General features: G+C 35.9%; 1 protein-coding gene across 2 annotated transcripts in view; it reads right to left on the bottom strand.

Annotated features, from left to right (window-relative positions):
- The window catches only part of LOC134821744 (transmembrane protein 145-like), a 23,190-nt gene extending 5,903 nt beyond the window's left edge, over positions 1-17,287 (bottom strand). The window contains exons 1-14 of one of the 2 annotated variants that reach the window (XM_063832488.1): positions 17,108-17,287; positions 16,827-16,901; positions 16,581-16,673; positions 15,703-15,829; positions 14,093-14,158; positions 11,900-11,970; positions 11,058-11,139; positions 10,713-10,784; positions 9,471-9,539; positions 8,893-8,973; positions 8,634-8,712; positions 8,292-8,385; positions 7,839-8,011; positions 6,716-6,896 (exon numbers count right to left, since the gene is read on the bottom strand). In XM_063832488.1, coding sequence (XP_063688558.1) covers positions 6,716-6,896; positions 7,839-8,011; positions 8,292-8,385; positions 8,634-8,712; positions 8,893-8,973; positions 9,471-9,539; positions 10,713-10,784; positions 11,058-11,139; positions 11,900-11,970; positions 14,093-14,158; positions 15,703-15,829; positions 16,581-16,673; positions 16,827-16,901; positions 17,108-17,194 — 1,350 coding nt within the window. In that variant the 5' untranslated portion in view covers positions 17,195-17,287. The remainder of the gene's footprint in view (positions 1-6,715; positions 6,897-7,838; positions 8,012-8,291; positions 8,386-8,633; positions 8,713-8,892; positions 8,974-9,470; positions 9,540-10,712; positions 10,785-11,057; positions 11,140-11,899; positions 11,971-14,092; positions 14,159-15,702; positions 15,830-16,580; positions 16,674-16,826; positions 16,902-17,107) is intronic. The other variant, XM_063832489.1, reaches the window with a different exon arrangement.

Raw genomic sequence — 17,287 nt, 5'->3', positions numbered from 1 at the left:
AGAAATGGTGATACGACTTTAACTGGCCTCAAATTTATGTTGGGGTTCATGGAAGTGAGCATGATTAGGTATCTGAACCCGCATAAGAGAAGCAGCAAAGCATAGGTGATCTGGACTGGTACAAATGCCAAGACGCTGTTCATCAACCCAAACCATCCTTTGTAGCCATATTGGACATACGGTCCAATTTCATCAATCGGGGAGAGAAGTCTCGGGACTAACCAAACCGGAAAGTATAAGCTTTTAAAGGTATCCAGACTGGAGATGCATAGAAACAGAATGTTAGCTATTGTCCTCTTTTGTTTGGAGTGGTAGTAGACTATGACGGGCTGGAACAGTCCTGTTAAGAAGACCAGGATGAAGAGGGCAGCGAAGAAGTAGTTGAAGAATATGTCCCAGCTGGTGGTGGGCTTGTACCACATTCTGAAGTATGGATACACCCAAGTCTTTACCTCTCCAAATATAGCCATTTCTTTTGGTTAATTTTGGTTAGTTTTGTTATTGAAAACTTAATATCATGATACTACATGTACATGATATATAGATATAAAGCAGATTCATGAAAATGTACGATTAGGTCAAGAAGCTTCATGCCACTTCTGCGAGCGAAAATAATACGGCAAAATGATAAGAGTCTTTTTGGTTCATTCTAATCGAAGAGTAAGACTATTTCAGTAAACAACGGATACAAACACACTACACTGTTTAAAAGTACTAGCAGGAACCCGTCTAACCCTAAAATGGTGTCAAGACTCAAGAGACTAAAACAATTATTACCTATTTAATTCGCGTTTTTGACACCACTTGGGGTACCAAATTTTGGGCTCTAAAACTCCTATTTCTTGGCCAATTTTTTATTTTTTCATGCTGATTTGGAGGCCATTAAAGCATTTGACCCAGTCAAAAAAGTTTCAGTTGTATATCTTTTACGGTTTTTGCAGAAATTCGCGTTAAAGTTGATGCCGTGGTGTCAGTAAAATGGCACAGATAAATATATATATATCGTCTCGCATTATATATAGTAAGATAAGGTGAAAAGAAGGAACTGAAATCGTTTTAACATGCATGATACGGTAAACAAATATTTTGCAATATCAATATTAAAATCGCCTAACTTGCCATCTGTAAATGATTCACTATTGTCTTCCAGAAAACTGGACTGAACCAACCAGACAAATAAAATACTATATCACTCGAGCCTTCAACCGTTCCTGACTTTGATTACAGACTATTAAAACACTCGGTGAGGTTACGTTATTGTTTATATATACGGTTACTACATGATACGGTAAAAAGATATTTCGCAATATCGACATTGAAATCGCCTAACTTGCCATCTGTGAATAGTTCTACATTGTCTTTCAGAAATTTCTGTATGCTATCGTTTAATGAATAATAAATATAATAATTCAACATGGATTTGAATGATTACTATTGTCTCTCATAAAGAGTACGGTACACATACTTTAGTTATACGAGTACCCTAGTTCGATACGTTATATATAATACTGTAGTTCGACAAAGCCTGAATTTGTACGCTACCTGGACTCTAGTTCAACAAGTATTTCCTTTCCTTGACTGCGGAAACAAAATTTTTTTAAACATCTGAACTCTTAAGGTGACATCAGTTAAATAAAAAAATTTTTAAAAAGAAGATATGAGGCGAATTTTCTCGAAAGTGCGAATATAACTCACACACATTTTAAAAGTGCCTATACATATTTATTTTTGCTAAAATCTTCCAAATATTAATATGAAGTCATCTGCCGCAGAAATAACCATGAACGGTTATATTGTATGTCCACGAGCCAGAGCTTCATTCCTCAATTAACATGTCCTAACTTCACTTCTTGTTGATTAATAGAGGAGTCCAAGCGCAGCAGAGAAAAGGACGAAAGAAACGCCAATATGAACGACGAAACTGCTATTCTCATCCTCACCACCATTACTTTTATCTTCAGATTTGGTGGGGTCGTTGCACATTTCGATTTCACATGGGTCCGAAACATCACACTTCATGTTGGAAATGGAAACAGTTCCCAGGTTGTAAATGGAAACAGTTCTCATTTTTCCCGTCATGGTTGACTCCATAGAGGACTTTATTGTGTTACAGAACTGGTCATTGGCGTTATCCATGCACGTATAAGCAGTCTTTATACCATCACGTGATCCCCTTGCTATTTCAGTTCCTCCTGCCTTAATCTCATAGTCGAACTCCAGGGAAACAGTAACACATCCAGCATGACACTCTGCAGTTGTTTTGTTAGTGCATTCTCCGTCGGGGTAACCCTGACTTTGTCCGGCTATTTCGATAGTACCGGCTCCACAATCCACATCCAAAGTAGCATTTCACGGCAGACTAGGTGGCAGAGACCACAGCCACAGTTAGGAGCAGACACCGCAACATGCTTTGTATAGATCCCTAATTAATTCCGATATTGTGAAATTTATTAGTATAAAGGGCTTCCTTTAAAAAAACAACAAGCAAACAAATTTGGGATACTGTTATAGAATTGAAACATAACCATTTCTCTTTAAGACCAATTGAAATGTTCGTTAAAACCGATTGAGATAGCCTACAAACTTTAAGTTAGTATTAACGTTATTAGGCTACAGAAGACACAGGACCGACAAAAAACATTCCAATAGAAGAAGACGAAGATGAGACAGTAATATACATATATAAATTCAGATTAAGGTCTTCAAGCTGTAGAAATCTATTGAAAAAGAGAGCAGCGAATGTCGTATGTGGGCTAAAAAACACAGTTACAGAAGGTTTCCTATGAGAGTATGAGGCTTAACTGACATGTGTTCTACTGTATAGATATTGAGATGAAGGACAATCAAAAGTCAAAACCAAAAGGACAACTGTTTGCTAACTTTATCTTTTCAGGATTCAGAGTACATGATGTTTGATACCATTCCTTTGATTTCAAGGAAAGTCACTATCAGTATTAACACAAAGTGATCAGATCTTTTCCCCCCAACTTTCTTGGTTTCGCCTAATGAGGCTCATTGTTGCACGCTAGCGAATAGCTCCCGATGAGATCACTGACAACATTACTGACAACATTACTGATTAATTACCGAGATCACGTATCCACTAGATATTGAAAGAGTCATAACTCGGTTAAATTGTATCAACCCAAATATGTCTAGAAACTTTGGATTTTCTAGCTCAAAGCGTTTTCAATTTATGGTGACAATAGTGAAAAAAGGGAATGGCGTGGTACACCCAATTCAATCAATGAATCTTTACGAAACTTTCAGGAAATTTAAGTATGACCCATCGCAGTGCTGACAGGCACAACCGTTTCCATTATAATCACTATACTATTATACCAACTATACTATTATACTTCTTTTAACTTTTTCCAGGAATTAATATTCATCGGAAGTTTTCCAGAAGGTTTATTTTTAGTTCATAACATTTTAATTCAATGTCGATGATGACAGGCATAAGATTAAGTAATATTCACTTTCAGGTGCCTTAATACCTTATCGGACCTTATTTGGACATTAATTGAACGCTGGAGGCCCTATAACGTTCATCTTAATGTCCGTTCAAATAAAGTCCGTTAATTTACTAGGTCAAAGTTTAAGTCCGTTGAATTTTTTTCAAAAACGTTTCCAGTTCGTCCAGAACAAGACAACTATGAGAACTTTATTGTGCCGTAACTTAAGTTATTTCCTTGGTCTGCCGGAGGCAGAGACGACTTTACTAGTAATAGTATATAAAGGGTCGCTTGGTGGAAAAAGTCAACGAAATTATGGCACTCAACAACATACTCATAGTTTTTTAGCTAGTTCCCGCTTACATGACAAACTTGTTCCAGCCTCTAGATATTACGGTAAATCGTGTTGCCAACTAGGACATTGTCCGACGTTGTTATAGTTCATATTACTCAGCGGAGGTAATGACAGGGTGCTAGGAAAGCTTCACGTGATGTTAAGGTAAACCTAAAGTTGTCTAATATAAAACCACTTCACACAAAATGGCTTGTAAAAGTTAACACTGAAAGTGAAATGCAGGACCGGGGTAGTTTGATAAAAAAAGGTTTCCATAAAGTTAGAAATCACTGCGATGCTTTAAGCATGGACTTTTTTATGCACGAAAACCCATTTGATGGAGATGATATGTGATATTAATAGACACTGATCATGTACACATATTTTAACATTTTTACTGCTTAACGACTGCTTTTCTTACTTACTGTTTAAAAATGGATTTAAAAATCATTTGCTGAAATAAAAAAACGTCAAAAAATTAAAAAATTCGGATTTTTGATGGTTTTGAATGCCTTCTACCGTTCATATTAATGTCCGTTTAAAATTATGTCCGTTCATTTAATGTTTGTCCAAATAAAGTCCGATAAGGAAATATAGAAACGACAAAATAAAAAAGTTTCAATTTTAATTTACAATTGTAACATATTAAGGAAAACCCGAAGGCAGCTGCACTCGGCAATAATTATTCAATAAACGACTGTTCATGACATGAGTCATGAGCCGTTGGACCACAATCATAAAATAGAGAGAAAATATTTTTTCGAATTAGAGTACGCTACCTGGACTTGACCTTGCTACTTCGGCGTTTAACGGCGGTGATTTCTGGCGAACTTTAGTTGTCGAACTAAACTACGTGGATCAAGATTCCAACGATGGACTCGAGAACATTGATTTTACGTTGATTCTAACACTCAAAGTTGACAGGAACAAAACGTTGCTCACGGGAATTTGTTTCAATCCTCCAGGCTCCACTATAAAGAAGTGACAGAAAAAAATTACTAATTTATTATTAATTTAATAACTAATTTATGTTAACGCAAACTATCGGCATGATGGTAACTGGTGACCACTGACCTCGTGTGGGAGTGAGAGTAATTCACTGTAAAGTTGTATCTGACTTACCGAATCTAAATACCATTAGCAGTTAAAACTTAAGTGGTGGTGAAAGTGTTATCTGACCCTTTTATATGAAGGCAAATCAAAATCCTCTGAACAGTTAAACGGTCTGCACGTGACAAATAATTCTACATCTTATTGGTTATTAGTTAGCTGCTCGAAATTCACTCGAAATTTCACTCGGAATTTGTTTTTTAGTAGCTATACCACTTACTCTTTTAATATAAGCGATTGAACAATATCGACAAAAAGTCCTGCAGTACTATAGATTTCTGTTTATTCGATGTAATATGAGAACATAAACTAAGAGTAGAAGTTAAACTAATCTTCGATAGGTGATTTATATACTCGAGGAATGTATTTAAGGAATGTATTTGAGGAATATGTACTTGAGGAATGTTTTTGAGGAACGTACTTGAGGAATATCAGGGTGATTTGTAGCCAGCCTGAAGAATTTTTTAATTAATTTTTAAGTTCTGCTGAACGTTTTTGGTTATTCTAACCCATGAAGCACACCAGTTAATAGTTATACACTTCCTAACATATGCTGGTCCATGACAGTGGTTCACAGTGGTTAATTCCCCTATACTCACGTGGAATCATCTAGAACCATGTTATCTTGACATGAACCATTAATGAAGTTTGTGTCACAAAAGAACCGACTAAATTTAGATGTCAGAACTCAGAACTGAAAGGATGGCATTTTCTTGGAATATCATCAAGTCGAAAAATTGGATGATTTTCGAAGTACTTGAACAATTGAATGGCAGAAATTAACCTATAAATTGTGTCGATTTTAAATAACTTAGTTCAAGTTATTATTAATACAGTTTATCGACTTTTATTATGCCCCATTTGCATTTGTCCTATTTCTTGTTTCTTCTTTGCAGTTTCGGATATTTAACTATACTTACTCATCACTGCCGTGATATCTAACAAACTTTTCCGGTTGAAGTCATATCACCATTTTTTTGTCTCGAATAACGAATTACCATAGGATATGATCAGCTTCGGTAGGGTATTGTAGGCATGGGGATGGTCAGATTACAGATACAGAAGAAGTGGCTTCGCATTCAGGAACACCTACACATTATTTCCAGCAGACGTTGTCCGTTGAATGGATAGTTTGGATACTTGGTTCGAATGATTTTCTGCACACTTCCTCACTCCTGTGGAGTACCATGGTTGTGATCTGAGCGGTAATTCATGCGTTCTAAGTATGCAGTATTTCATGAAATCAATCGGAATTCGGAGCTACTCATTTTGAAGCAGCAAACAACAATATGAAGAGCTAAGTGTGACGTGTATCATCGTTTTGTGGTTTTCCTCAACTTGTATTTCCGTGGAATCTTCTAAAGGTCGTATCATTATATCAGTAATTTACCCTGACAAATGAATTAAATGTTCCCAGACCCTTCTACAATACCCAGTAGAACCTTATCATGAACATTATCATTTCAAAAGATCAATTTTAGTGGAATATGAATTACGTAGAAAGATGAATGGCAGAAATGACCCCTATAAAAATTTGATCTTTTTGACTTATTAACAATAACTTTACGCTTTGTTACATTCTTTTACTTTTGAGTCTTCTACTTGCTTGTATAATATTTAGTTAAAACGAAAATTATCGCATGAAATTTTTTTTGTGATGTTTCACAACGCGACTGCAACTTGATCGATAAATTTATAGATTTTCGTATCGATCGCATCAAGTTTTCCCCATTTTTTAAGCATGAAAAGTATCAAAAAGATTGCAATAACTCAATTAAAAGTCATCAACAAGTATAATTAATTAGCGTGCAAATACCTGCGAGGTTTTAACATTGTAAGGGAACATCTTGTTATTTGTGGAGGGTCGTGTCAGGACCAGGAACACACTGTACCCGAAGAAATGGTTCGAGTTTAGGACCACGTTAACCGCCTTTTCTCTGTAGTGGTCCTCCAGTTGGAAGGCTGCTATGAGAACCATTATAGGCTTCGCGAGGAACCTGCAAGATGTTCAAATATCAAATTTAAATATTTAGGTTTATCTAAATTTAGGGCTTAAAACGAATAGGTACGATTAAAAGGGAGGATAACATGTTTTGCTGCGTTGATACATTTTCATAAATCGGACAGTGCTACTCCCGAAATCCTCGTTGATTACGAAAATTCTGTAGAATCTCCAAATCGAGCAAAAGAACACCACAAGGGTTTCAAAGGTGGGGCGTATAGGATGACGCCTTTAAATGATAATTTCGTCATGGTCGAAAGCGCAAGAACAGAACATTTTTCAAATTGCAAGTATATTAGGGCTTCTTGGCGGGATTCCATGATGATAGCAATTTTAGAGAATTCGGCAGATAAATTTCCCTTTAAGGAATTCTCATTCGAGTTGGAACGCCTGGTATGAAGTATTACACTATACTATAAGGTTACTTCCCCGAGTCAAATATAAAATACTGATATGAGTACTTGGGCAAAATAGTAATGACATGGGTTCTTGGCAGTAATATGAGCCGACTATATTGTTGAGCGTATTTCTACGTAATTGCTCCGTCTAATTTAGTAATTTAGTAATTGGGTCTTCACTGCAGGTTAAATAAGTAGGTTTGATTCTGAAATTTTACACACGAACTGTAGCTATAATTGAAAAACTATGTTTTCAGTAAATTCTATTAAAGTCTTTTATAATTTATTTGTATATTGTTAACTCGAGATATCCGCTTACGATGGAAAAGTTGACAATTTGAATTTGAAATTTGGAACAAAGAATTTTGATTGTATACGTAATAAACTAGGTGAACTTGTTTTTAATGAACATTTGATTTTTTAATTATCAAACTTCATCTTGTATAAAACGGTATTCACGTTGTATTGGTAATATATATTGCAATAAAAAGTCCTAATGAAACACGAGAAATGAGAATGTGCTTCACCTAACCTCTTACCATATAGAGTAAGCGGCGAAGAAGATTCCATAGAATTTATTTTGGTCAGGATAATTTTGGAGAGTGTGATAATTGCAGGTGCAAAACCATATCCACATGAGAGTAAGACATGCAATTACAACATAACCAGGCGCAGATTCATACTCGTATAGTACCTCACCAGGATCGAACATCTGGAGGGAATTAATTTTTAATTTTTAAGGTTGTTAATTTATTCATTTATTTTATTTTTTATTTTTTTTAATTCATTTAATTAATGAGATGTAAAATCTTTCTGGTGATTGATCACAGTCTACTGTTTGATTCATCACTTTTAACTGATTAACCAATTAGTTAATTAGTAATATAACTCACGTAACCAATTATTTAATTAGTAATATAACTCACGTAACCAATTAGTTAATTAGTAATATAACTCACGTAACCAATTAGTTAATTAGTAATATAACTCACGTAAGCAGACCAAAATAGAGCCACCACTTGTGATAAGAAGTAAAATGTTATAGAAGCTGATAGTATCATAGTACCTTGAGTGCTCAAACGTCCTCTGAAACACTTTAAAATTAGTTAAAACGTTAAAACGTCGAAAATTTACGTGTACGTGTTATTAATGCAGTAAAATAAGTTTAAAGTATATGATCTGAAAACATTTCTGGCGAAGCACTCCTATGACTTCCCTAAGCTGTAACGATTTCTACAGAAATTTGGGCAAGAAAAGGTTATTTTCGGAGTTTGGAATGTTTTTGTATATTTTCACTCGAAGAATTTCGGGCAAAAAAATGTTATAATATTTACCTTACTACGGTCCAGCCTTTACTGAGAAGAATGAGCAACAAAATGAACAGTGTTTCAGCAATAACTGCAATAGCTTTACCTGCAGATTGAACATGATTTTTATTATTTAGCTCTTGGTTAAAATAAAAGTAACTACAACCGCTCTCAAGTTAAGGTTCATAATTGCGGTAAAATGATCCGAAAAGAATGAACTATAAGCCGATAGGCTGATTATTTATTAGACAGATGCTTAAATTAACAAAAAATGACCCTTACTTACCAAAATATTTCAGCACTTTATTTTCCTGTCCGTTCATGTTTATCATACACCGGAATATCACGACCACTATCTGGCTTATAGCTGAAAAATTTAAATTTAACAGCTGAAAAATGTAGATTTTCTTATCATTGGCTCGGAAAAATGTAAAATATGTGCCCTAATTTGACTTAATAGGTCATACTTATCACATTACAGTTCTTGGCAGAGGATTACAAATTTTTGTGGTGTCACAATCGTCATCGTTTTATCGTAAGATTTATCAATTATCTTGAACACAATCGGAATAGAGTCCTTCGACGCCAAAATAACATCATGTGGAAATGATTATGGTAATATATGGAATTCACACGGTCTGTAATTCTTATTAACTGCGAACCCTGATGCGGGACAGGGATATATTGAGGGGGTTATCTGGCGTAGATAGGACGTCTTATATATATTGTATATATATATATATATTAGTTCCGACATAGTAGTAGTATAGTAGTCTTATTACTGGGCCGCGCTCAGCCTGTCATTCCGCCGAATCTCTATTATGAAAATAATAGCCTGAGGTCCCCAGGTAATAGTCTTATTACCTTGCATAGTAACGGAGGCCATGAAGATTTTAAAGGAAGTATGGTAGAGCTGCCTGTTCGCTAGAGTACCTGGGAGTTGTTTTGTCATGTTAAGAGTCAGATATACCATTCAATTGAGTGGGGTGACATTGTGGGAGTGAGTCGTTAGATATTATTGGCTAGTTTAGGGGCTGATAGTTACCAGCCCACGCCTGATCAGGTGATGATGGTTGGAAATCGAGTCGAGAGGCGGATATAAAGAGATAAATACAACGTTCCGTAGCTCCTGGCTCCACAAAATCGAATGACTCCAAAAAAAGAGGAAATTCCATTTGCAGTATTGTAATCACTAAAATAGAAAATGGAATTATAGTGATGGTAACGTAAAAATTCCGTTTCGTGTCTATTTAAATGAAATAACGATATAACGGAAATCCAAGACATTAAACTACGACATCCCTGAAATTATTTCTCCAGAAATCTCGGGCTACTCTGCTGAATATAGAAAATCCCATTTACAGTATCGGAAGTCATATTAGTGTTATTCTGATTTTAACTTTCTTTTTTCAAAGGGTTAGGCAGCTTTCTTCTCCTGCTCTTAATCCTATAGCAAGATATTTTCCGTGGAAGCAATATCAGAAAGTGAGTAATACTTAACAAAGTTAAACCTCTACCGTACTCAACGGAGCCTCCTAATGAATTGGTGAATGACCGTAGCTCGGTTCTCGTACTGTAGTGCAGTGCTAACAATTCAGGGTGTTTGATCTAGACTGTAGACTAAAGAAGAGAAGCGGGGCCACAACCTGCTCCACCCTTATCCACCCAGTCATGAGTACACGCGCGCACAGCTGTGGTCTTGCTACTGCTAGTTAAGTAGTTACGGAGAATGCGGACTGTTTTCCTATTTATTCCTATTTTCCTTAATTTTTAACCAGAAGAGTAAGTTGACCCATACGTCATTGTAGGTTTACCAGGACGCGCGCCGAGTTGGACTCGTCCTAATATACGGTCCTAATATATGGAACAATTATTTTACGAGTATCATCCGTTAAATACGTCATGACACATACCACATTTCACAAAAAAATACCATTTAGTCTGGCACAGTTTACCCATCACATACGCGACGTTTGCTAGTCAGAAAGAAAAGTGAACGTTTTATCAGATCAGGTTTGGAAATGACGATCAGTAAAAAGAGAACTGTATATAAGACTAGAACGTTTTAGAATTGTCCATTATTTCGTTTGGATACTGAAAACTCACGTGCAACTTTAGCAGAAGCTATCACCAAGTAGATAAACAATATCACAAAAACAATGTCCGTTTCCAGTATCCCTGAAAATGAGTAAAAGTTTAAATAATGCTTTTAAATTGAACCATCGTCATAATGTGAGATTCGTCTTAAAGTAAAGAAGAGGTGAAGCCACTTAGTTAATAAAACTGATTCTCCAGCTTCCAGTCCCAGGAACACGTTGGAACAGATTCATGAAAAATCTGACCAGCACAAACTCAAACATTTGCCAGCTTAAACGTCCCATAGCTTTACTTGAATGAAGAAATAGTGGTGTTGTATAAGAGGCTAGAAAGACTGCTGATATAAACACTGACCTATTTCATCTGCTGACACGTGTCTGGTCCAGAAAGTGTCCCCATTGGTCAGTTCAACTGTGTAGGACATTCTTGTAACCCCCTAGGGTAGTATATAGTAGTATTAGTGAGTGTTCACATTGGTCAGTTCAACTGTGTAGGACATTCTTGCAACCCCCTAGGGTAGTATATTAAAGTCACTATTGTGACGGTACATTAGAACTAGACAGAAACAAAGTGTGAAGGGCCTGAACGGAGCCCCTCGGTTTCAGTTCCTTGTTTAATGTTTAACTGTATAGTAGTATTAGTGATTAGTGGGAATGGAGCTGCATTACAAAGTGATGGATAAACCTACATTAGCGGCCCAAACACATCGGCAATATAAACTCAATGATGTTGACTGGGGGAACATATCAGTTATCATGACAATTATTTATCTTATTTGTTTTAAAGCTAGTAAGACTTAAGTTTCTGATCTTGGTCTAGATTTGAACATTGAAACCTGCAAAATCACACTCACACTTTACAGTATAAACCTCATACTTACGTTAGGATTATCACAGTTATACTTACGTTAGGGTTATCACAGTTATACTTACGTTAGGATTATCACAGTTATACTTACGTTATATAGGAGTATCACAGTTATACTTACGTTAGGATTATCACAGTTATACTTACGTTAGGGTTATCACAGTTATACTTACGTTAGGATTATCACAGTTATACTTAAGTTAGTATTATCACAGTTATACTTACGTTAGTATTATCACAGTTATACTTACGTTAGGGTTATCACAGTTATACTTACGTTAGGATTATCACAGTTATACTTACGTTAGTATTATCACAGTTATACTTACGTTAGGATTATCACAGTTGGACACAGCAAAGTACCACCATCTAGCCCGAGAGTTCTGGAAGCCAATGTATCCTGAAGTTATGTTGATATCTTCAGCACTAAGTACTACATACAGGTAGGTACACTAGATACTTTGAGCTCACGTTATCATGACGACGAGCTTGGAAGTGAATGATTCCGTGGAGGTCACTTTTAGTGACCTAGTCGGGGTTTGTAATTGTAGTACCCTAAATCAGAGCTAGTGCATACACCTACAATTGGTGCATCGAAAATTATTGTTGTCTCTAGATGTGATGATTTAGTGAATCGCGTGATTGGAGAGGAATTTCCACGAAGATGAAATCACCTGACGGCATGTTTTGAGCCTTTTAGCCTAGCACAGGAATTCAGATGGGAATCATTTAAAATATGGAAAAAATGCTTCTTTGACGTGATCTGTGACGCATGTACCCTGAAGGACTTACGTTTATCGTATCACCTTTAACCTTTTAAGGATCACTACGTGATGACCTTCCTCTGGAATTCAGACAGAAATTATTTGAGATATTGAAATATTGCTTCTCTGACGTGGGTTTCTTAGAAATTAAGTTCACATTTCTCAAAAACATACGAATCGAGAGAGTCTCTTATCTCACTGCGGTAATGGTATTTCCAAAGCCCGCAAAACGTCCGATGACCTGACTGACGATATGGGTAGGTACTATGCGTGGTCATTAACCGTGAATTCCTACGATTGACGAACCTAGTAGTGAGCCTATGGCTATAGTCTATACTACTACTAGGTTCGTAAGCTAAAATACGAATAGTGAGCTTACCTATATCTGAACTGTGAAACCTTACAGGCTGCAGTTCTACAGAAGTTAGCATGGTAATCATTTGATATTTTGAATTTATATGCACTTTTAAGTCACTTAATAAAAACTGCTTTTAAGGATTACTGAATACTGTGTATTTTATTTCAGGTAAGTCCAATTGTTTGACAAAACTATTGTGACGCCCAGAATTATGTTTTACGTACCTAAATAAACTCTACGTGAATGATTTAAATTCAGAAAATATTGACATTCCTAATAATTTTATTAGTATTTTTATCTTTATCAGTCGGCCGTAACGAGACGAGATTGGCCTGGATCACAAAAGCAGTAGTACAAATGATCAGCCTACCCTGGATCAGGATAGCCAATTTCCTGATAGGTAATTGAATTTAAACCCGGCTTTTGATGGATCATATACCTGCAAATAATTTTTTACACGAAATATTTAATTTTCGCAATATTAAATTTCTCAGATAACTTTTATCTTATAAAGCCATACTCTTTTTAAAATCCAGCCAAATTTTTTAAATCCAGCCCTATTTCTAATGCCAACTGAAATAATTTCCGCGTAGAATAAATTAATTAAATTCATGGAAACTCTTGCCGTTGAATAAGATGATTGATTAAGAATGAAATTTTAAACCCTTCGACGTCATAATTAAAAATTATTTTTGGCAATTATGGAAATCCTACAAGTTTTGGAAAATCCATCGACTGAGAATTATCCGATGGGTTTACTTCAGGGCACTAAGTTACTAGGGCACTAGGGCTTCGACTGTCAATTCAACTTCATATTTCTGTGGAACCAGAATCGACCAAAAACACGATTTCAGGCCTTTTCTTAAGAAAACTTCCACATTTTAAGGAAATACTCTAAGGATTCAGTTGATCAAAACTGTGAAAAGCACGTATTTAGGGGCGTATTTAAGAGTCAGAGAATTATAATTTGCCATATTCCTAGTTAGGATCGAACCTTTTGTTTCATCAATGTTTGATTTATAGCTGTTCTTCTTATCACTAACAGTGCTTTAAAAGTTTAAAGTTAAACGGAACTACGCGTACGATCTTAAATAACTTTATAGCTTAGTTTGAGTTTTAAGTCCCCTGTTTCACTGCATTGAGTATACTTCACATAACAAAAGTATTCTGCAGTGGACAGCCTTGGAAATATTTTGTCAAAATTCCAACACTGGTATTTGTTAAAGCTAGCGGAAGTTACATTTTTCCCAAGTCAGCATATCTTGACAATTTAAACAATCACTAGTTCAGCTACATGACATGTAAAACCACTGTCAACCTTTTGCAAAACTAGAATTTACAAACTAAAATCATAACTTTTTCTGTTTTCAAACACTTCAAATATTGGGCTGTATTCCTACCGTTGTGAAATGTCACGATGTTTGGGTCCCCTACTGCATACACAGCCTTCTTGTTTTCAAAATTACCTGCAAGTACACTCAAGGGTTAACATAGGATAAACTCGTAAATGAGAATTCTATGGGGAGGGCTTTAAAACGGCCTGAGCGAGGACCATGGTCCTTCGGCCCGAGATGGATCTAGTTAGAATCGCCGGTTATTAACATTAAAGATTAATGTTGCAGAAATCACCAGGATAACTGAGGTGTCGACCCTATTCCGGCATGAAACAAACAATTATATGGCCTCATGCTCCTTTATCCAATTTTTTATTTTGCGTTATCCCAAATTCCATGTCTTCTATATTTCTTGATTTCCTGCTTCCAACCTTTATGGGATCCACAAAATACTTTCTCAATTCCGTGGAAGAAAGAAATTATGTTCCTCTATTCGATCTGCGGTAGGGCGTGAAGTATAAGTTATGGGAAACTTGAATTTGGCGCCTGTTCCTGATTAGAGTTGGCAGATACCCGATTAATGATGGACTATCGGGTGATGTTTTAGCATTGTGATCAGTACTTCTGCAGTACTGGAGGGTCTGAGGTTCTGGTAGTAGAGGAGGAATTTATTTATAGGAACTATTTACAAGGACAAGATATTATTGGAATACCTAGAGCTCATACCAAATAATCCATATTTTAAAATGTCGTCTCATCGGGTCCATCATCAGGTAGACTAGTATCTACTCAGTTAAAAAATATGATGTATTTTAACTCATAAGAGACTCTCCTTCACCTTCCAAAGGTGCTCATAATTTTGTAACAAAAATGTCCATTATCACCCAGGGAAGCCCTACTGAAATGAACTGTGCCCTAATTCACTTTAAAGAAGCCCCCACTGATACTAGATACATTAATAATAGGTTATAGGTTCTCCAAGTCCCGCCCAAAATTGCATAACTTTCGGGGGCCGTTCTGATGACGTCAGTAAAATACCAAAGTCACGTGACTATATACTGGAGCGTGCAACCCCATCCCATCTCCAGAGGCCAGCTTCAGTTTTAATGGCCGTGAATTCTGCAGAGAGCAGCCCATCAAATAGTTTTGACGTCACTAGACTCCCACAATCTGGGGTACATTAAAACATGATTATAAGGTGCCGAGTGTGCCTCACAATTTCGAGTATCTGTTAACTATTTCACCGTCATATGATAGGAATTACAGGTCACGTGATCAGTATTTAGAGATATTGGTATCTAACATTCAGGTCATGTGGGTAGCAGAGCAGCTGATGAACAGCCAACAGATTATTAGCGATCTGCAGAACTCAGGCTTCTGCAGAGAATTTTAAATTTAAGGCACGGTCAATAGTGGGCTTGGTCAAGGGAATGGAGTATTTAAGGGCTTGAGTGCAGAACCTTTGGTAGCATCCTCAAATTTACAATTGTCTTCATGCAATGAGTTTGCTGAAGCCTTGCTTAGTTTTAATATCGAACGATTTCTTTATTTTTATCTAGAGGCATTCCAGGTTTTCGAGTCGCCAACCAATTTTATTCCTCAAAGTTTCAGAACCAAATTTGCAATTCAATAAAATTGTAAAACTTAATCAAGTTTGTAATTAGTTAATAACTTACTTGTACAATTGATAAGAGGGGCGGTGTTGTCCTCTTGACTACAGTACCTTTCATCCGTCTCCCTGAGCTCTGCTATCTGATCACTGTCGTTCTGATCCTCCAGCAAATCCACTTTTTCGTGACACGCCTGTAAATGATAATTACTTAATTAAATACTTTAGACAATTACTTAATTAAATACTTTAGATAATTACTTAATTAAATACTTTAGATAATTACTTAATTAAATACTTTAGATAATTACTTAATTAAATACTTTAGATAGTTTCGGGCCAATATTTGTAGCATCTCGAGTTAACCTAATATGGTCATTACTCATTATTGCGAGTCAGAAACACTTTGAACAGAAAACAGATCAAAGTGAGCATATTTCCAAGAAAGAAAGATATTAACATACTTTCTTTCTTGGCACATACAATTCAAATAAAACTGGAAGCTGATTTCACGTACGATAAAAGCCCAGAAGTTTGCCGTGTTCTGCCCAACATATTTTTTTCGAAAACTCCTAAAATCAACTATTTACTTTGCAGACAAATGTAATTTTCATCACCTTGTGAATAAAATCATTGAACGGGAAATTAGTGTTATGAATTTCGCTTTTGATTACCTAATACCTAGCCATAAAGTCATGCTATGTAATCGAGATGATATTTAAAGATTAGTCATGATTCTTAACATTCCTACCAATCTGTGCTGCAGGATTACGTAAAAGTTTTAACAAAAAAGCAATTCCGCCAGTAAGGAGCTCTGTTATCGTGAGGTCTCCTAACAAATGGTAACTGATGGTAACTATTGGTAACAAATGGTAACTACTAGTAACTACTAGTAACTACTAATAACTACTAGTAACTACTAGATAACTATAGGTAGCTACTTACCATTGGAGTTTTGTAGGCAGCATCCCATTGTTTAATTCCGTCGTAGTACATTAGCAGTGAATTGTAGGTAGGTAAAATATTATCCACATTCTCCTGAGAGAGGGGAGAAATAACTCGTTGTTTGCTCGAAAACATTTATATTACTAAGCGTCAATCTTTTATTTTGAAGAAACAATTGGGCTTACTATCATGAGGATAATTTAAATATCGGGAAAAAAAACAGAATTTCCCGATTCCCATACAAACCCGTCTATAAGTAAACGTAAAGGAAGCTTTTCCGTTGTGAGGTCGAAAACAGAACCGGGCCAAAAAGTGAAAATTCTGAAGATAATTCGCTGATTATAATTACAGTTAAATAACTCGTACTCTTATAGAAAAAAATACAATATAGATGAAAGTCAAATAATGGAAGCTTTCTGAAAGTATGTAAATAAGCTCAGTGGAATGGTCAGCATATAAGATTTCCAAAACATGATTAGATCTCCCTGGATTACAAGCACAAGTAAGAGTTTTGGGTCCTCATTTACCTCAAATGTATCAACAGTCCCAGTTAGGATTTTAAAATCCGCTCCAAGAACCAGTAAAACTAAAACAAAGCTCTTCAAACCAATCATACTGTACGGCCTTACACGAATAATGAAAATCTCAAAGTATTACCAGTCATTGAAAATGTTCGATGAGCTAGCCAGTGCATCAATAGTTCGTTA

Source organism: Bolinopsis microptera, chromosome 10, assembly GCF_026151205.1.
Source record: "Bolinopsis microptera isolate Bmic1 chromosome 10, MBARI_Bmic_1.0, whole genome shotgun sequence".
NCBI lineage: Eukaryota > Metazoa > Ctenophora > Tentaculata > Lobata > Bolinopsidae > Bolinopsis > Bolinopsis microptera.
This window is presented reverse-complemented; position numbering and strand designations above follow the sequence as displayed.